This window comes from Otolemur garnettii, unplaced genomic scaffold (genome assembly GCF_000181295.1).
Source record: "Otolemur garnettii isolate 467f Iridium unplaced genomic scaffold, OtoGar3 scaffold00129, whole genome shotgun sequence".
Taxonomy (NCBI): Eukaryota; Metazoa; Chordata; class Mammalia; order Primates; family Galagidae; genus Otolemur; species Otolemur garnettii.
Window position 1 is genome coordinate 2,695,882 of NW_003852524.1, and position 22,257 is coordinate 2,718,138.

The window sequence follows — 22,257 nt, forward strand, 5'->3', positions numbered from 1 at the left end:
AAAAAAAAAAAAAAAGTCAAAGGTTTGGTTAAATAGGCCTACATGTGTGTATTAGACTAGATTTCTATTACCAACCTATGTACCTCCACCATCATTCTGGTAAAACCCAATAAACTCAGTTACCAGCCTCCTTCATCTACTTCATCTACTCTGTCTACTTACACATGGGATAAGTATGACCTTTCCTATCCAAATACATTTAGATCTTTTAAGTCACATTTAAATATCAATTGACCCTAGTCCTTGGTCCTACATAGCATTTTTAGTAAAATGCTAACTAGTGTCTCTGTACTGCAAGAAAGAGAAAGGATTCTACAGATCATACCTAGCGCAAATTATCCCTCCCAACATGCTGCATAAATTCCCTGTTTTACATCTGTTGGCCCCCACCCTTTGCAACCAAGTGATTACTAAACCATTGTTTAAATACTTTACTAAGAAAAGTTATTACCTTTTACTTTGAAATAATTCTAGTTGTTTAGAAGTTTCTAGGTTGAGCCCAAATCTATCTTCCTCTAACTTCTACCCAAGGATTATAGTTCTGCCTTCTGGGACCATTGAGACTTGTCTCTCTTCACAAAGATACCCCTTAAAACAGATACCCCTTTATTTATTTTTGTTTTGTTTTTCTTTTCTTTTTTTTTCAAAAATATGGAACGCTTCACAAATTTGCGTGTCATCCTTGTGCAGGGGTCATGCTAATCTTCTCTGTATTGTTCCAATTTTAGTATATGTGCTACCAAAGTGAGCACCAGGTATGCTTTTATGTTGTAGTTTATTTTTTTATTTTTTTATTTTTTTGGCCGGGGCTGGGTTTGAACCCACCACCTCTGGTATATGAGACCAGCGTCCTACACCTTGAGCCACAGGCGCCACCCCAGATACCCCTTTAAACCTCATTGAATTTCCTATTCTTTGGATCAAGAAAACTCTTCTCCCCCAAATATATTAGATCCTTAGTGTAGTCATACTTATATTAGTTTTTTCACAGGCCAGAGACATTTTTAACCCATCATTCATCACTCATAATAATAACTACAATCCATTTTGTACCTTATATTTTTATATTTTAATTATTATGTGCACATAACAGTTGCATATATGTCTTTGTAGGGTACATGTGGTATTTTGACATAGACATAAAATCAAATCAGAGTAACTGAGGTATCCATTACCTCAAGCATTTATCATTTCTTTGTGTTAGGAACATTCCAGTTCCACTTGTCTAGTTATTTTAAAGTATACCCTAACTTCTTGTTGATTAATATTTCTTTCTTGTGCTATCATATATTGTTTATTTAACTATATTTTTGCATCCATTAACCAGCCCCACTTTTTACCCCTCCCTACCCTTCCCAGCCTCTGGTGATCATCAGTCTACTTTCTATCTCCATGAGGTCAGTTGTTTTAGTTCCCTGTTTGAGTGAGAACATGTGATATTTGTCTTTCTGTACTTGGTTTATTTCACTTCACATTATATTCTCCACTTCCAATCATATTATTGCACATGGCAGGATTTCATGCTTTTTATGGCTGCATAATACTCCATTGTGCATACATACCATAATTTCATTATCCATTCATCCACTGACAGACTCTTAGGTTGATTCCAAATCTTGGCTGTTGTGAATAGTGCTGCAATAAACATGGGAGTGCAGGTAATCTTTTCAATATACTGATTTTCTTTCTTTTCAATGTATACCTAGCAGTAGGATTGTTGTGAGGAACCTCCACACTGTTCTCTATAGTGGTGCACTAATTTACATTCCCACCAACAGTGTACAAGGCTTCTAGTTTCCCCACATCCTCACCAGCATTCGTTATTGCCTGTCTTTTTGATTAAAAGCCATTTTAACTGGGGTGAGAGGATATCTCATTGTAGTTTTGATTTGTGTTTCTCTGGTGACTAATGTGCATTTTTCATATACCTATGGGCCATTTCTATACCTTCTTTGAGAAATGTCTATTAGATCTTTAGCCTGATTATTTGTTTGGTTTTTGACAAGGTCTCACTCTGTCACTAGGACTAGAGTGCAATGGCATCATTATAGCTCAAACTCTTGGGCTCAGGGGATGCTCCTGCTTTAAACTCCTGCTTTAACCACCATGCCTGGCCAACTTTTTCTATTTTTTGTAGAGACAGGGTCTCCCTGTTGCTCAGGATGGTTTCAAACCCCTGGCCTCAAAGCACTTTACATAAATTTTTTAATATAATCCTTTTAACAAACCTAAAAGGTTATTATTGTTATACCACTTTTCAGATGAGGAATTGAAATTGAGGGAATTGAAGTCTAAAATAACAAAGCTCTCAGGTGGCAGAGAATAGATTTAAACCAAGATCTACCCAAGTTCAAACTCAATGCCCTTTACCATTATGCTATACTGTTTTCTGTTTCTTTTTTCAGATTTTAGAGGGCAAGACAATAAAAGGATGTATCAGTGTGGAGCCTTACATACTGGGAGAATTTGTAAAATTATCAAATAACACAAAAGTGGTGAAAACAGAATACAAAGCCACAGAATATGGCTTGGCTTATGGTCATTTTTCCTATGAATTTTCTAATCACAGAGATGTTGTGGTTGATTTGCAAGGTATGTAAAACTGGGAATTAGTTTTTATTTTTAATATGACTTATGTGTAAGTGTGACATTTTGTAACTAGTTTCATTAGTCATTATTGAATAGATTGTTCAGTGTATGGGCTACTATTTAGAATTAAATTAATTATATAGCAAATGACTCTTGAAATAAAAAAAAAAAATCTAAAACTTCTACACCCTGTCTAAGGTGTCTCATACTTGGTGAGATTCTGGCTCATATTTTGTAGGGCTTAATTTCACAGCAAATCCGTAAGAGCTTCTTTTATTATTATTTCATTGCATTTTTCCATCTCCTTTCCATTTTTCTTTCTTTCTTTTTTTTTTTTTTTTTTTTTTTTTGAGAGCTCTGACACTTAAACTGGGATGCAGTGGCATCATCATAGCTCACTGCAATCTCAAACTCCTTAGCTCAAGCAATCCTCCTGCCTCAGCCTTCCAAGTAGCTGGGACCACAGAAACATTCTGCCACACCAGCTAATTTTTCTATCTTAGGTAAAGACAAGGTCTCACTGTTGCTCAGACTGGTCTTAAAATCCTGACCTCAACTCATCCTCCTGCCTTGGCCTCTCAGAGTCCTGAGATTACACTCATGAGCCACTGTGCCTGGCCCACTTTTCCTTCTCTTCATCTCTTACCCTTATTGAAAATGTGATGCTGGGTTTTATAATTGGAATCATTTTGGAACATAAAGCTGAGTGTCCTTGAATCTGACTTCTTTTATCATCTACATTAATATTTTAATTTTGTTTTAGTTTGGCATTTTGTTCATCAGAATTCTTGTTGGTGAATACTGTACACTTCATGTTAATGACAAATGACATTTAGTATCATTATTTCTAGTAATGACTCCATGACCACCAGAAGACCTCTCTTCTGTCATGTATTATATATATTTATGGGTTTTGATCTGTCCTACTTCATAAGAATGTTAGTGTAATGAGTACATTTTGAGTAGCTTTTTCACTTCTGTATCCCCGGTGTCTAAAATAGTGTTTTGTACAGTGGCTGCACTCAATAAATATTTATTGAACAGAGTAATGTATGAATTAATGAGCAAGGCACTAAAGAAAATTCTGAAAAATCATGAAAGAAATATTCAAGATTATGATTTTAATAATTATTCTAAGCACATTTTTTTTTTACTCTCTTAATTCCTTGAATAGTGGTGATCTGGGTATCATATTTGACAAATATAATTATGCAATATTTAATTCTTCTTTTTAAACCAGTTATTGGAATATGTAACTCAAATTCCCTAGCAGAAATTAGCTAAAGATATAAGCCACAGGATGACCAAGTTCTTAAATTATCTCTTTAAGTATGTGTGTGTGTTTGAAAAAAACACCCAACTGACATTTACAGAGGACTTAATAGTCATGCGTATTCATTTCTCTTTTAGGTTGGGTAACTGGAAATGGAAAAGGGCTCATCTACCTGACAGATCCCCAGATTCACTCTGTTGATCAGAAAGATGTCACTACCAATTTTGGAAAGAGAGGAATTTTTTACTTCTTTAATAACCAGCATATGAAATGCAATGAAATATGCCATCGCCTTTCTTTGACTAGACCTTCAATAAAGAAACCAAACAAATCATAAACAAATCAAATATGGATGGTAATGCAGTCTCCTTCCAGGCACACAAAATATGGCGCAGCCTGGTCCTTTGGGACTTGGGGGAGGCTGAGGCACTGGTTCTGGCCAATGATTTGTGAAAGGAATTGATGAATGTCACTTTCAGGCCTGCATTTAATTGCCAGAATAATCCTGTGGATTCTCTCTTCCTCTGCCACAGTTACCAAGAACGTGTCAGGAGGTATCTGCTTTTGAGTTTAAGTCCTGCAGTAAAGGTACCATGGAAGAGAGCTCCAAGTGACCCAGGGTAGAGACAAAGCACTGCTAAGAAAAAAAAAAACTTTTGTTGTTTAACCCATTGCAATTTGGGAGCTTTCTGTCACTATCAAGACTGATACCATTAGTGCTTTGCCTATAGATTTAGGAAATCTTTATCTATTAAAGAATTCAAGTCTTTGTGGTATGAATTTCAATTTTTTATACAGTTGAATTCATCGATCTTTTATTTTATGGCTTCTTGGTTATGTATGATATTTAGATCTTCTCTGTATTCTGAGTTTCTTTCTTTTTAATTCTCTTATATTTTCTTCTAGTATATTTAAATCTCTGAAAGGTATGATGGAAGAATGGCATGTTTTCATGGCCATCACAGTCCATCCCTTCCCCCAAACAGATCGACTTCCTCACGGGAACAGCCCTGCATGGTCTTGCTAAAAGAAACACACAGAGGAAGACTGGTGAAATAGAACAGTTCCTTTCCACAATGACTCTTTGGAGCTACAACTGGTGCTCTCTGTCATCCACCTCCTCTGTTCCTTCTGAATTTCCCTCACCTTCAACTATTCCCTCAGGAAGGCTTAATGCTTACCTAGTGGTGGAACTCACACTTAGGTTCATGAAGAGTCTCAACTTGATAATTACACCCTTCTCAGTTTGGGGTTGCCACACATGCCTCTTCATGATTGAAGCTGGGGAAAGGAGACCCATTCCAGTCTCCTCTGTGGGAAACATGGGTGGCTGATAACCCCAGCTTCTACCCCCCGGATCCATCACTCTGTTTACACTGAAGCCATATTCCTTGCAGTGTGCTCTCAGCCAGTGACTAAGCATGGCAAAGACGATAGTCACAGATTGCTTCTGACAGTTGACTGTGGCAGTCTTCCCACTGGCCTGACCAAAACTTGCTTACAACTGTGTAGTCCAAGACTCCTCCTGCCCAATTTTGCTTGCTTTGCTCTCTCTTTTTGTAGTGTCAGACCTCTATCATGGCCCCCCTTCTCACTCTTATTCCCTCCTGTTGATCCTTCACAGTCATTTTCCCCAGGGGCGATCTTGCATGTCTAATCCTTTCCCTGCATCTACATTTTGGAGAACACAAGTTTACTAAAGAAACGGGGAAAAAATGTAATCTATCCTATTAACAAAATAAGGGGAGAAAATTGTGTAATCTCAAAAGATACAGAAAATCATTTAATAAAATTCATAATCCAGTTCATCGTCAAAAAGAAAAAAGCTCTTTGAAAACTAGGCATAAAGGAAAACATTCTACATTGGATAAAGGGGTTTTTGTAAGCTTATTTTGAAAATCAATAATGCAATAGTTAATTCTAGCAGTGCCTGTGGCTCAAAAGAGTAGGGTACTGGCCCCATATGCTGCAGGTGGTGGGTTCAAACCCATCCCTGGCCAAAAAATAATAATAATAATTCTATTCAATGTTATAGAACAATTCTAACTAATAAACATAGAAGGAATGATAGAACTAGAAAATCATGATTTTGTATCCTTTAATGAAATAATGAAACTGGGCAAAAAGGCATTGATGGTTGCTAAAACTATCAGGATACAAGTTGATGGGGAACTTTATAATAGAGGAAACCAGGTGATGGCTACTTACACCTCAGTCTTGTCACTAAAAGTGGAACAATAAATTAGTGGTAAAATAACACTTTTGAGGCATTTAGGGATTATGACTATGGACTAGGTGTTAGATAAAATGATGACGTGATGGGTTAATGCTATAGAGAATAATAATAATAAAAGCAGGTATCTAAATGAAAGAAGCTTGGATCCTTTGTGTTAATGCTGAAGCAGGGAGAGAGGTACATGGGGATTCATCACACCAGTCTTTCTACTTGTGTATATATTTTTAAATGTCCACAAAAAAAAGTTCTTAGGTATAACATCATAGAAAGGAAGGAATACAAAGGAAAGTCTAAAGAATGAGTAAATAGAGATGATGGAAACCAAGGCTTGTATCAAACAAATTATGGAAGAACATAAGGAGGAGTGGTCAACAATGTAAAGTACTGCAGAAAAATCAAGAATAGAAGAATAGAAATCAAAATAGAAGAATGTTTATTGAGTAAGAGACTAAGGACAAAGATAAAAGACCACTGGCAGCAAAAGAGGCCATTATTGGTCATTGACAGAGTGACCTTTTAGATGTTGCAGAACAGGGATTAGCAAACCATGGTCCATGGGTCAAAGCCACTGTCACCTGTTTTAGTAAATAAAGTTGTATTAAAACACAGTCACCCATTCAGTTATGTATTATCTATAGCTGTTTTTGTGTTACAGTAGCAGAGTTGAGTACTTGTGACATATAGACTGTACGCTGCAAAGTTAAAATATTTACTCTGTAGGCCTTCACAGAAAAAGGTTGCCAACCCCTGTTATAGAAGATGAAATCAGAAGTAGAGGTCAGAATGTTTGCATTCAGAAAGGAATATGGATATCTTATCAACACAAAAGGAGGTAAAAACAATGGATGAAGAAACTGGAAATTGAGTGTGATGGAGAAGTTAAGTTGGTGGAAAGCACACATCAGAACACATTTCTTGCTTGGCGCCTGTGGCACAGTGGCTAAGGCGCCAGCCACATACACCTAAGGTGGCGGGTTCAAATCCAGCCCGGGCCCGCCAAACAACAATGACGGTTGCAACCAAAAAATAGCCAGGCATTGTGGCGGGCGCCTGTAGTCCCAGCTACTTGGGAGGCAAAGGCAGGAGACTCGCTTGAGCCCAGGAGTTGGAGGTTGCTGTGAGCTGTGATGCCATGGCAGTACAGCTTGAGGCTCTGTCTCCAAAAAAAAAAAAAAAAAAAAAAATTTGATCATGTCAGGTGGCGCCTGTGGCTCAAGGAGTAGGGCACTGGCCCCATATACCAGGAGTGGTGGGGGTGGGGAGGTGATGGGTTTGAACCTGGCCCTGGCCAAAACTACAAAAAAAAAAAAGCTAGAATGTCTGCTAAGTGAGATGAGACTGCTAAATCAGGAATGTTAGAGGAGTAAAGATTTTGTAGCAATGCATGACTCTGTATTATAAAGGCAGAAATTGTACTGTGAGAGGAATTTCCAAGATGTTATTTTTTTTAATCTCTTTAAAATTTTATTTATGTCAACACCCATATACTGCACATCTAGTTTAAGGAATTAAATGTAATACCATTGTTGAAGCCTCCAAGAGACCTCTGATCTCTACTTCACCTTCAGTCCAAGCTCTGCCCAGAAATTGGTTATCATCCCCCTTAATGTTGTTATACATTTACTTTTATTTAATGTTGTTATGTACTTCTATGTTGTATAAATGTAACAATAAATATCCAGTATTCTTTAAAAAATATTTTAAGGTTTATAGAAATAGTAATGTAAAAAAGACCAGACAGGTTTAAAAAGAATCTAATTGATTTTCTAGAAAATGAAAACTACAGTCATACAGCAGATTAGGTGTAGTTCAAGAAAGAATTCTTGAAATGAAAGGAAGAGATAAAGAAATTAGCCAAAATGCAGCAGGAAGGTAAAGGATTAGAAAATAAAAAAAGAGATAGTAAGAGATACGTAGGAAAGAAATTCCAACATCATCTAGTGGGAGGGGGTTCTGGAGGTGGAAAAAAAGAAAGAAGGGGAGAGAATCCTCTGAGTCAAGCGCAGAACATGAATCAAGAATGGAATGATAAATTCTGTCACATGCTGCTGATAGATAAGTAAGATGAGGACTGTGAAATAAAATGTTGAATTTAGCCATGTGGAGTTCACCCGGTGACCTTAATAAGGGCAGATATAGTCGAACACCGGTGATGAAAGTCTGAATGGAAAGGAGTATTAGTTTTCCATTGCTGTCTATGTCGACTTTAGCAGCTTAAAACAACACACATTTATTATCTCACGGTTTTTGTGAGTCAGGAGTTAGGCCCAGGTTAGCCGGCCTCAGAGTCTCACAGGGCTACAATCAAGGTATTAGCCAGACTATGTTCTCATCTGGAGGCTTCACAAGGGAAGAATCTACCTCTAAGATCTTCAGGTTGCTGCAGAATCCATCTATATAGAAAAAAATAATATATAATGCACTGAAATATTGTTAGTGTTTTTCCCTAGTAAACTTGTGGGAGTGGATTTTATTTTCTTCTTTATCATTGATGTTTTCTACATTGTCTGCAATAAAATATATTTTTAAAAGTAGTATTTAAAAAGAAATCCAAATTATTATTTTCCAGTAAAAGCCCACATTATTAGCTGGGCATACGGGCTTTTTCCTTAGCTTATTACTTCCTAATCTTGCAGTTTACTTTCTAGTAATATTAAATTGTTTATGGTTTTAATTTATAGACCATCCCACCTCCCACCCCACTATAAGATGCTTCATCACTTAGTGACTGTTTTCCTGCTTTTTTTATACTCACCAGAAATTTACGACATCTTCTCATTCTTGGAGAGTTGCCTCAACCAACACATTCTTCAAGAAATTTCCCTGACATCCAGGTCAGGCGCTGTGGCTCATGCCTGTAATCCTAGCACTTTGGGAGGCTGAGGTGGGTGGATAGCTTGAGTTCAGGAGTTTGTGACCAGCCTGAACTCTAGAGCAAGATGTCTCTACTAAAAATAGAAAAACTAACTGTGCACTGTGGCAGGTGCCTATAGTCCTATAGCTACTTGGGAATCTGAGGCAAGAGAATCTCTTGAGCCCAAGAGTTTGAGGTTGTTGTGAGCTATGACATTATGGTGCTCTATCCAGGGCAAGAGAGTGAGACTCTGTCTCAAAAAAATAAAAAGAAAAAGAAAGAAAAGAAATCTTTCCTGACATCCTTTATTCTTTACCACCTCCCCACCAAAACCCCAGCAAGGTACCTCGCCTTAGATCCTCAAATTCCCCTGGGCAACTATCATTACACAGTTACCGGGGAGCTAATATATAAGTGTGTCGTATTATCTATATTGTAATTAAATTATCATTATCTTTTGTATTATTTACCTATTGCTGAATGACTGATTACCCCTAAAACATAGAGGCTTAGAACAACACTTTTGAATTACTTCAAGTTACTATAGATCAGAAATTGGAGGGAGGCGGGGCCTAGCTAGGGAGCTGTGGCTCAGAGTCTTGTTTAAGGTTAAACTCAGGATGTCAGCTGGAGCTTCAGTCCTCTGAAGGCTTGACTGGGACTGGGGAATCTGCTTCCAAACTCTGTCATGTGCTGTTGGCAGGTCTCTTTCTTGCTGGCAGTGGCTTTAATTCATCACCATGTGGGCCGTCCCTAGGACATCAAGGCAGCTAGAAAAACCTAAGGGAGAGAGAGGCAGAAGCCACAACATCTTATATAACCTGGTCTCTGAAGTAACATACCATCACTTCTTAATTCTTTTGGCCACACAGACCAACCCTAATGCAATGTGGCAGGAGACCAAATGGACATGAATACCAGCAAATGAGGATCATTGGAGGTCACCTCGGAGGTGACTCTATCTCCCCAGCCTTACCTGGGCCTTGTGCCTCTCCCTACTTCCTAGCCCTTGCTTAACAGTTGGTGCTTAGTTCATTAAATAAGTAAATGAAACACCCATAATAATTTTTTGCACTTCAGATGATCAAAGAGTGCTAATTAGCTCACTAATTCTTACTGCCTAGGGTGAGAGGCAACAAGGAAAGAATGTCTGAGTTTCCAGGTTTCAGAAAACCATTTTTCAGTAAGGTAAGATGTGACTAGAAAAGTGAATGGGGCAGTGCCTGTGGCTCAGTGGGTAAGGGTGCAGGCCCCATATACTGAGGGTGGCGGGTTCAAACCCAACCCCGGCCAAACTGAAACAAAAAATAGCCAGATGTTGTGGTGGGCCTCGGGAGGCTGAGACAGGAGAATTGCCTACGCCCAGGAGTTGGAGGTTGCTGTGAGCTGTGTGACACCATAGCACTCTACTATGGGTGACAAAGTGAGATGCTGTCTCTACAAAAAAAAAAAAAAAAAAGAAAAGTGGATGGATGCAAAGGTGGAAAGTTGAAAGGAAAAAAAAATAGAATTTCCTCAGCCCCACCTCTACCTCATAAAAGGACTTATTGTGTTTTCTTGTGTCTAAACTTTTTAAACGCTCTACCTCTATTCCTTAATGTTTATTTCTCATTGCAAAATGGATATCGAAATACTTGCAAATAATTCTTAGGGAAACTCCATTATCAATTCTCTAAATTGAAGTAACTAATAAATTTTTATCTTTTGCTTGTGGAGTGAGTAGAGTTGTGAACGACAATATCTAAAGAGCTAAGATTTAGGAGTTAAGCTCAACATAAGGAGACTTTATCTTTGTTCCTTCTGATATCAGGAATGTCAGACTTTTCTTACTGTCTTCTAGCGGTGCCATTGTTTTGAAGATGATGTTTGTTCTGCGCAGTTTGGATATACAGATGTCCTGTGCCTGAACAGTTCAGCAGAAATTAGGTGTAAATTGTAAGAAGCAAGAGAGAGTGAGAGAAAAAAAAAATAAATCTCTTTATTATGGTGCATAAACCTTCAGTGTGAGGGAGCTTTGCAGCTGCACAAGGAGAAAAATGCATTCAAAAATATAATGCAAGTGTGAATAATCCTTTCTCGAATGCTGCTTGCAGACTGTTCCAGCTTTGTCAGGTGAACTTGAACCGGGCCATCAGATTTGCCCCCATTCCCATTGCACACTCTGTCTATCACCCCAGGGCATTCACCATCTTGACTGTTGTTTAAAGAGAACAAGCAATCCATCATTGAGCCGGGGAGTCACTTTCTCATAGAAAAGTAAAATCAGCATGTGACACTACTCAGCCTTAGTGTTTTGCAGATTAAAATGATACATGGCGACTCACGTGTTACTAGGAAGATTAAGTCGGTTATCTTGTTCCGCTGCTCAGACAAAAGAATTCCCCTCAAGCAGTAAGTGGGAGCTTTTTACAGAAGCTAAAAGACACTGGGCTCAACTATAACGGTGGTAAGACAGAATTTAACAGAAAAAGAATGTCATTTTACATCCAAGTACTTTTTTTATTCCCTACATGAGATGGTACAAAGAAGAGTCCATCCCCAAAAGGGGAGCTGTTAAATCTCTGTACCAGTCTCTGCTGTTGGAGATGCCAATTTTATGACTAGCGATGGACACACAATTTATTGTCTGACTGCCTCCACAATTGATTTAAATTTGGTGAAATAAATGAGCAGCCGTTGGCCCTGGGGCAGTTAGCTTGGTTGGAGTAAGTTCCAAATCCTGCAGCTATCGTATCAAGTTATAAACACCATTATTCTATTGTGTGATCTACACAGTAATAAAATTGTAAATGAATCTCATATAGAAATGAGTTCACAGTGAAAGGCTAGGATACAGTTTTTAATTCACAGGCAAATGTTTGGCATATCACAGAAAATATTATTGGTTAAATGATTGAATCTATAATTGGGCTATATTTGTTTTTAAAATTTCAAAAGACCACAACAATAAGTATCAGAGTATTTAATTTGAGATTGAATAAGTGCATTAATTAAAATTAACACGAGAAAAATCCATTTCTCTCTAAAGATTTTTCAAAAGTGAAAAGAATTTTAAAGTTTAGTTTGTGTTTTGCCATTGAGAATTTTCAATGGAAATGACACCAGTTAAACAGGAAGAATTCTGTGTTTTCTTTTTAGCTTCCAACAGTGTCATTAGAAATTTCCTTATTATTCACATTTTGCCCTTACTTTGCCATGCCAAGTTTTCTCTTGAAGCACAGATCATTTTTCTAAACAATGGGATTTCAAACCAAAAAATGTTCCATTTTGTTTCTTTTAACTAAATTTTTAAACATTACTCGTCTCACACAGCTGTATGTTCTGTAAGTGCCCTGTAAGAACATGTAAGAGCTCAAATATGTAAGTTTTCTCTGCCACGGACAGTTACCAGATTTAACCTTTTCTACACTAATCACAAAAAAGAGAGGTACTATTAGACACTTTTGTTCGACATTTGACATGGTCTTTTTCAAATAACAGAAGGACCCACAGCGATCGGCTTTGAAGAGCCATGTTCCCAACATGATCTCAATAGGGAACATTCTCTCCGGACCGAGCACCTGGATTGTGTGCAGTGTTCCCCTGGGCTGGACAGCCACCACAGAGCCACCTGCATCAGTGAGGATGGGGGATGAGGGATGGGAGCCTCTGGCCAGCTGTATCCTCCCCCAGCCTCCAGGGCATGTTCATGAGAGGAAGTAGAGCAAACCAGGCCAGCACACAGGCATCAGTCTGAGTGACCAGCCCCTGTGCCCCTTTATAGACAAGTTAGCAATATCCTTCTAACATAGACAAACGTTAAGAGCAATGGAGTCAAAGAGTCTTTGAAACATGCCATGTGCAAAGACTCAGAGCTATAAATTGTTCTGATAAAGGTAATTGCAACTCTCAAAGTTCTAGGACTTCCAGACAAGCGCCAAGAAAGATGACCTCAGATGGAGCTGGATATTAGAGAGCTCCACAACTCAGCATAACCTCAACGACCTGCCCTCAAATAGACCTGACTCCTTCCCTCCTGCCTCCTCTCCTCCCACCTGCATGATCTATGCTGAGCTGGAACTCACAGTCAACAAACAAAAAGTTATTCCTAAGCAATTTTAGACAACATAGAAAGATGAATTAGACTTGGCATCTCTAAAACTCTGCATTGCCAAGTGTCTGCTTTTATTATATTCAACTCGTGACTACTGGAGAGAAGGGGAAAAACACAAATGACGGAAGAGAAGACCACTGTTTACGATGCATCCTAGTTAGGCCAGGAACATTTTTTTTTTTTGGTTGTTACTTAGTGGCTACACAGTAGCTGATAACTAAGAGACAGAGAGTTCTAAATAAACCTAGATGTAAAGGGAAGGCCAGACTGACACTCAACAGTTTAAAAATTAGATTAAGATACAGTTCCAGATGAATTAAAGCATTGATCATTTAGTATGTGTCTACTGTTTTACTTCCTGTTACTTCAAACTGTTTTGAAGATGTCCCGAAAATGCCATGCTTGGAACATCTACCAATCAGTATCTCGAATGCTAAAAAGATGAACTGAAAATTATAGTGGGGGAAGTTAATATTTTATAAATCTTAACAATCTTTTCAGTTATCAGAAAATATCGTGTTCAAGAAGCATTCTTTTAGTTTGGTGTAATTGACTCACAATTGCTAGAAGGGAGAAGAAGAGACCTCGCTAAGTGATCGGCTTATTTACTGTTAGGTTTTTCCACTGGAAAGATTAATTACACATTCCACTCTGCTGAAAATTGCTCCCCTTTTGTTCCTGAAAAGTAACCCTAGAGTTCTTTTCTTTTTTGGACCCTAACAAAAACATGTTTCTTATGAAAAGAGGTGGGGGACTGAGAGAGCTGCAGTCACTTAAATCTAAACTCAAATCGTGATCTTTAAAGAAATACATCCACTTTTTTTGTTTTTGAGAAAAACATTTAAAAATCCAGACTGTGAATGGCTTCTTCTCAGTCAGAAAGGTCACTCTAAGTGCACGGTCCACAACGTTAACTAGAAATGACCCATGTCATCACTCTTGGCATGGGGGACAGAAGAAACAAATGAAATGACACACCCAAAAGATAGTTCCTCAAATAGGCCACTTGGATGATGGAGGAGACGCCTTGCTCCTGGACCACGTGGGCCTCCGGGGCATTGTCCCCACTGTGCACTGTGGTGCGTGAGCGGCTTCAAGAGCACAAAACCGCAGGAAAAGGCAGAGAGTCTCAACTGGACCACCTCCCAAAGTGATGAAAATGTAGCCTAACTTCAAAGTTTAGAAACACTCCTTTAGTAATTATTTTTCACATTTTAATATTGCATTTCTTGATCAAATATGGTTTTCACCCTATGATGTCACTTTCTTCTCCCAGCTATTTAACTGCTATTGAGAAGGATTTCACTAAGCAGAATGAGCTTTGTTCTAGCCACAGTAAGTGAAGAGTTAAATTCGAGAGCCTACTGATTCTCTGCCAGTGGGTTGGGAAAGTGCCCTGCCTTTACTTTGCCTCCCATATGGCCAAATGGCTTGTTATATATCCTCTTCCCCATGGTCCACACCATCTCTTCTTTCTCCCTTCCTAAGGCCAAACCTTTTTTAAATTTTTTTTTAAATTTTAGATTATTCTGAGAGTACATGTGATTAGGTTACGACGTTTGCATTTGTTAGGTGGGGTCCCTGTTGTCCTTGTGCCCCACACCCAGGTATGCCACATACCCTTACACTGTGCCCATTAGGTGAGTGCACACCAATCCCCACCTTCCTCTCCCCTCCCCCCAACTTGAATTTAATTGAGTTTTTCCTCTTGCATGGGCGTGTATTTGTTCATTTACTTGCTTCATATGCACATTGAGTACATTGGATACTTGCATCTCCACTCTTAGGATACTTCACTGAGGACAGTGTTCTCCAACTCCATCTAGGTTAACACAAAAGATGTAAAGTCTCCATCTTTTTATGGCTGAATAGTATTCCATGGTATACATATACCATAGTTCATTAATTTGTTCATGGGTTGATGGGGATAGACCAAAAAAATTAAATTATAAAACAAGGATTTCTGATACTCTGAATTGATTGCTGGAACTACGTCCACTATCTGGTCTTCCCTTTTGTGGACAAGAGCTCTTAAACTTCAGATGGTGGCCAGATCTTCTCTAGTTATAGGCCTCCCTGAAGGAAGTGTCTTGTGAATTAGACAGAAATGAGGGCTAGCTCTGCTACTTACTGGCAGCGTAGCACCAAGCAAGTCACCTGGTTGCTTGGAGTCCTACAGTTCCCATACAGAAAGTGGGTATAAAGGACTTAGCACGAGGGCTGGCCCCTTTGGTGTTCACTAGAGGATAGGGTTTTATTGTCATCATTCCTTCAGCTATTTCCTCCATGTAGTCCTGTTGAGTTTATTTTCCCAATCCACTCTCCCTAACTGTGGCGGCCAAGACTGCTTAACTGCAGATAAACTCACAGTCTCCTCCAGATCCAGAGAACACCCTGGGTCCCAGGGAGAAGCCATGTCTAATCAGGGTAGAGGGTGGGGAACACAAATAAGAGTAACAACAATAATAGGTTCCATTCTTGTAGTTATTTACTGATGCTCATTCACTGTTATTATGTCACCTTGATATATTTTTGAATTGCAGTTTTCATAAGTCAAAATAATCTAATATCTGTCAGTTCATCTGGTTTGACCTAAATAATACTCAAACATGCTTCACTCATTCCCTATCTCTCCAATCCTGTCTCCAGGTAGTCCCACACCCTCCCAGCCATATGTGACTGCAACTCCCCAAATATGATGCACCTTCCCACGATTGTTTCCCAAGGCTTTTCTCTATGCCTGAAATAGCTGCCCTCACCTCCCTTGGCATATGGTCCCCTTCGAAATTATTATTTGTCCTTTAAAACTCACCTCAAGGGCCAGGCACCACGGCTTACACCTGTAATCCTAGTACTCTGGGAGGCAGAGGAGGGTAGATTGCCTGAGCTCAGGAGTTGGAGACCAGCCTGAGCAAAAGTGAGACCCTGTCTCTACTAAATATAGAAAAACTAGCCAGTAATTGTAGTGGGTACCTATAGTCCCAGCTACTTGGGAGGCTGACAAAGGAGGATTGCCTGAACTCAGGAGTTTAACGTGGCTAAGAGATAGGTTGACACCATGGCCCCCTAGCCTGGCAACAGAGTGAGACTCTGTCTCAAATAAAATTAAAAATTAAAAAAAAAAAAATGCTAAGGCCTGGTATGTCAGCTCACACCTATAATCCTAGCACTCTGGAGGCCGGGGTGCATGGATTGCCCAAGCTCAGGAGTTAGAATCCAGCCTGAAATAGACCAAGATCCCTTCTCGAAAGACTAACCAGTGCTGTGGCCAGCACCTGCAGTCCCAGCTAATTGGGAGACTGAGGCAAGAGATTCACTTATGCCCAAGAGTTTGAGGTTGCTGTGAGCTATGATGCCATGGCACTCTACTGAGGGTAACAAAGTGAAATTCTGTCTCAAAAAAAAAAGAAAGAAAACAGAAGAAAGACTCACCTCAAGTATCATCTGCTCAAGGAGACTTTCTCTGGCTCTTCTACCACATTCTTTTTTTTTTATTCAGTTTTTTATTTTTATTTTTTTACTTTCTCTATACATATACATGTGTTTATTTGGTTTCCACTTTTTGCCTTCACAAAATTAAAAAGGCTTAAAATTTGATAATAATAACACTGTTTAAAATAAGGACTAGAAACAAAAACCTCATAAAGAACGAAGATAAACACATTCAGAAAAGAAATCAGATGATTGTTACAACGACATAGTGAGCAATAACAATAATAATAATAATGCAAAAAAAGTAACATTCACATTGTCAGTGGTCTTCTACCACTTTCTAAAAACACATGTGCACACATACACACACACACACACACACACACACACGGGCTCCATTACACCATTACAGACCTTTATGACGGGACCTCAATTGCACAGTAATTACTTGTTTATATCTCTGCTTTCCCCTTTCCCCATTAGATTATGAGCACGTGAAAGCAGAAATTGTGAGTTCATTTTGGCAGCCGCAGTGCCTAGCCTGGCACTTGGTTGTTAATAAGGCCTTGTTGAATGAAAGAATTAAATCATTAAAAATCGCAAGATTAATTAAGAGTATGGTTTTATGATTGACCCATTGTGGCATAACTCGTAGTGTAACACAGTATTTAACATTGTGCCTTGAATATAGCACGTGTTCCATAAATGTTTGTGAACTGAATGAATGAATGTTGGCAGGTGAAAAATCTCTTAATTAGATCCAGAGGGTCCTCTTTATTTGTACAATCCAAATAAGAAAGGCGTTCTCAGACACTGAAAAAAGCTATGCTGACATCTTTGTCTTACAAAAGACTCATCTGAATGATAATGAGTGTGGAAAATGGATTAGCTCCTGGGTGGACAGAGTTTTTTTGTTTGTTTGTTTGTTATTTGCTTTTTCTTTTCCTCTGGGTAAAAAAGCAAAAATGCTTGAGTGTTTCATCCTTTAGGGAGATTCAATCCTCTCTTATTTTCCATGATTTTTATTTGCTTATTTAATTAAAAAAATGAAACTACTTATAGTATGTGAATTGAAATTGGCAAAAAATAATTGTATTGTGTTATTGTTCATTTTATCACTATTTTTTAATATCTCCAAATCAGATAAAAATGAAGAAATGGCTGATCATTTGTAATTTAAGATGATTGGTAAATGTTTTTAATCTATATTATGTATATCAGTACATGGCAGGCTTCAGATAAAGCATGACTTATTTTTATAATAAGTAATAAAGGTTCATTTATTGGTTTGGGCTCAGAAAGCAGGTGTTTTCAAGGCACTAAGAATGGTATTTTTAAGTGTGGTTCCTTCCTTATCCAGAACAGCTAAGGATTATTGAGACTCCAAGTTTAAAGGTGCATTGTGAAACCAAAATAGGCACTTAATTTCCTGTGCCAAAATGCTGCCCTCATTTCCTGTTTCTTTCTTCATTAAACTCAGGAACATTTTTCATTACTACCACCCAAAGGTTAAAAGAATATTAATCGTATCAACCTCAAAAGCTTTGTAAGACTTAGAAAGAGCACTTAGAAAGTGCCTGGCACACAGCAAGTTTTCCATAAATGGTTGTTACTGCTATTGTTTTTATCATTATTATTGTAATTATTTATCCACCATATATTTGTATCCTCTAAACCAAAGCAGAGGTAGAGTTAACAACTTTAGTTTTGTTTTCCACCTGATCTAAGGTTAGTTCCTATATAAATGCCAGTTGCTCTGATTGTTGTTTACTGACAGACTCTGCTTTCTGTATAGGTACCTCCACACTCTTCAAGTTTTATTTTCATGGTATTTTCCCCAGGTTTTGTGTGATTGATCTGTGCTATAAGTCCATTCAACATCACAAATTTTCCATCCTGATTATGAAAACATGATTTTCCAAAAACATATAAATTTATAACATAGGTTCACAAAATTAGTTACAATCAAGGCTGTGGCACTACATAGCCCCAGAGGACACTCGCTTAAAATAAACATGTCTTAATTTTCTGATGCTGTATAACATATTACCGCAAATTTACCAACTTAAAACAACACCTGTTTTTACTTCACAGTTTTATAGGTCAAAAATCCAGGATGATAGGGCTGGGATGTCTACTGAAGGCTGAATATTACTGAAGCTAAAATCAAAGTATCAGCTGGTTGTGTTTTCATTGGGAACTTGGCATCTTACAACCTCATTCCTGTTATTGGCAGAATTCAGTTCCTCCTGGTTGTAAAACTGAGGTGGCCATTTCCTTGCTGTGGGTTGGTTTCAGCTGCTTGTAGCCACTCTGTGGTCCTCCTTGCATGTAGTGTCTCTACATCCAAAGCTAACAATAGCACACTGAATCCTTCTCAGGATTCAAAACTGACTTCTTCCACTCTTAGAAAACCACCTGCTTTACACAGGGTCACCTGATCAACTCAGGCCCACCCAAATAATCTCCAGAAATCAAGGGCAACTGATTTGAACTTTAATTACATCTTCAAAATCCCTTTATAGTCATGCCTATATTATTGTTTGAATACTCAAAAGATAAGAAACTTTAGGGGTCAGTCACTTCATACTGGTCGAGGAAACACTAAAACAAGAGGATATTTCAGTGCTAAATACTTATGCACCCAACTTAAATGCTCCCAGATTTATGAAATAGACCTTAATTGGTCTGAGCAACATGGTATCCTAAACACTGTTATAGTTGGGACTTCAACACTTCTCTTACAGAGCTGGACATATCCTCTAAACAAAAACTAAACAAAGATACAGGGGACTTAAACATGACACTAGAACAATTGGGCTAAATAGACACATACAGAACACACCATCCCAAAGCAAAGGAACATATGTTCTCCTTGTCAGCCCATGAAACATTCTTCAAAATAGATCATATGATAGGAGACAAATCAAACTTCAACAAAATCAAAAGAATTGAAATTGCACCTTATATGTTTTCAGACTACAAGGCAATAAATGTGGAACTCAACTCCAACAAAAATTTTCATCCCAACAGAAAGGCATGGAAACTAAACAAATTTATGCTGAATGACAGTTGGGTCAAGGAAGAGACAAAAGAAGAAATCATTAACTTCTAGAACATAAGAACAATGAAGACACAAGCTACCAAAACCCGTGGGACACTGCTAAAGCAGTCCTAAGAGGGAAATTTATAAAAAATTATAAAAATCATGAAAATTTCTAAAAGACAGAGTTCAAGCTAATGAATTGGCTCAGCACCCATAGCTCAGTGGTTAGGGTGCTGGCCACATACACCTAGGCAGGCAGGTTTGAACCTGGCTTGGGCCTGCTAAACAACAATGACAACTGCAACAATAACAACAACAACAAAAATAGCCAAGCATTGTGGCAGGCACTGTAGTCCCAGCTACTCAGGAGAAAGAGAATCACTTGAGCCCAAGAGTTTGAGGTTGCTGTGAGCTGTGACACTGTGGCACTCTACTAAGGGCAACATAGTGAGACTTTTTCTCAAAAAAACAATCTAATGAATCATCTTAAAGAAATGGAAAAGGAAAAACAATTCAATCCCAAACTTAGCAGAAGAAAAGAAATAACCAAAATTAAATCAGAAATAAATGAAATTGAAAACAAAAGAATCATTCAGAAAATTAATGGAACAAAAGATGGTTCTTTGAAAAGATAAATAAAATTCATAAACCATTGGCCAGATTAACTAGAAAATAAAAAGTAAAATCTTTAGTAACCTCAATCAGAAATGAAAAGGGGGAAATAATAACTGATATCACAGAGATACAAAATATTATTTCTGACTTCTACCAAAAACTCTATGCCCAGAAATTTGACAATGTAGAGGAAATGAACCAATACCTGGAATCACATCATCTCCCTAGACTGAACCAGGAAAGAAAAGATCTCTTGAGCAGACCAATATCAAGCACTGAGATTACAGAAACAATTTAAAAAGCCCAGAACCAGAGGCTTCACACCAGAATTCTATCACACTTTCAAAGAGGAGCTTGTACTTATACTGCAGAACCAATTCCTAAAACTTGAGAAGGAAGGAAACTTCCTCAACATATTCTATGAAGCAAACATCACCCTGATCCCAAAACAGGAAAGGACTCGACTGAAAAGGAGAACTATAGACCAATTTCACTAATGAACATCAATGCAAAAATACTCAATAAAATCTTGGCAAATAAATTGCAACTAAACAATAAAAAATTATACATCATGAGCAAGTAGACTTCATCCCAGGGATGCAAGGCTGGTTTAACATACACAAATCCATAAATGTAATTCACCATATCAATAGAAGTAAAAACAAAGACCACACGATGCTCTCACCAGATGCAGAAAAAGCATTTAATAAAATTCAGCATCCCTTTCTAGTCAGAACACTTAAGAAAATAGGCATAGGTGGCACATTTCTTAAGCTGACTGAGCCATCTATGACAAACCCACAGCTACTATCATACTGAATGAAGAAGAACTGAAACCAGCCAAGGATATCCACCATCACCACTATTGTTCAACATAGTTCTGGAAGTTATAGTCAATGCAATCAGGAGGAGAAGAATATAAAGAGCATCCAAATAGGGGCAGAGGAGGTCAAACTCTCACTTTTCACTGATGATGTGATCTTATACTTAGAAAACCCCAGAGACTTAACCACAAAATTCCTAGAAGTGATCAAGAAATACAGTAACATCTCAGTATATGAAATCAGTGTCCACAAATCAGTAGCCTTTGTATATGCTAATAAGAGCCAAGTTGAGAAGAAAATCAAAGACACAATTCCCTTCACAGTAGCTTCAAAAAAAAAGAAAGAAAGAAAAACAAAAAGAAATACCTAGGAGTATACCTAACAAAAGAGGCGAAGGATCTCTATAAAGAGAATTATGAAACCCTAAGAAAAGAAATAGCAGAAAACTTTAACAAATGGAAGAACAAAGCATCAGAAATGAAAAGGGGGAAATAACAAATGATACTACAGAGATACAAGACTTAAGACTTCTGGTGATGCTTCTTGGCTGGGCAGAATCAACATTGTTAAAATGTCTATTCTACCCAAAGCAATCTATAGATTCAATTCAATCCCCATTAAAATGCCAATATCACACTTTGAATAACTGGAAAAAAATAGTACTTCATTTTGTATGGAACCAGAAAAAAAAACCGTATAGCCAAGGCTATTCTTAGTAATAAAAACAAAGCCAGAGGTATTACTCTATCAGACTTCATGTTTTATTATAAGTCCACAGTGGTCAAAACAGTATGATATTGGCATAAAAATAGAGATACAGACATATGGAACAGAATAGAAACCAACAGATGAAACCAGTCACTTATTGCCATCTGATCTTTGATAAACCAAATAAAAGCATAGAGTGGGGAAAAGAATCCCTATTCAACAAGTGGTGCTGGGAGAACTGGATAACCACATGTAAAAGACTAAAACTAGATTCACATCTTTCACCGCTTATAAAAATTGAAACTAGGTGAATAAAATATTTACATCTCATGTCTTAACATGAAACAATAAATATCTCAGAAGAAAGTGTGGAAAAAATTCTTCATGATGTTATATTGGGGAAAGATTTTATGAAGAAGATTTCAGTGGCAATGACAAAAATAAACAAATGGAACTTAATTAATCTGAAAAGCTTCTGCACAGCTAAGGACACAACAAGTAAAGCAAAAAGACAACCTTTGGAATGGGAAAAGATATTTGCAGGATATCAATCTGACAAAGGGTTGATAACTAGAATCTACAGAGAA

The 22,257-nt window shown here is 37.9% G+C and overlaps 1 protein-coding gene and 1 non-coding gene across 2 annotated transcripts in view; one reads left to right on the forward strand and one right to left on the reverse strand.

Annotated features, from left to right (window-relative positions):
* ALPK1 (alpha kinase 1) overlaps positions 1–4,503 on the forward strand; it is a 144,283-nt gene extending 139,780 nt beyond the window's left edge. Inside the window, exons 17-18 of the mRNA XM_023518193.1 lie at positions 2,406–2,592; positions 4,000–4,503. Of these exons, the coding sequence (XP_023373961.1) occupies positions 2,406–2,592; positions 4,000–4,199 (387 nt within the window). The 3' untranslated portion in view covers positions 4,200–4,503. The remainder of the gene's footprint in view (positions 1–2,405; positions 2,593–3,999) is intronic.
* On the reverse strand, positions 646–752 carry LOC111727906. Its single transcript, XR_002775335.1, has one exon. It is a non-coding gene; the product is annotated as a U6 spliceosomal RNA (small nuclear RNA).
* Positions 4,504–22,257: the final 17,754 nt, after the last annotated feature.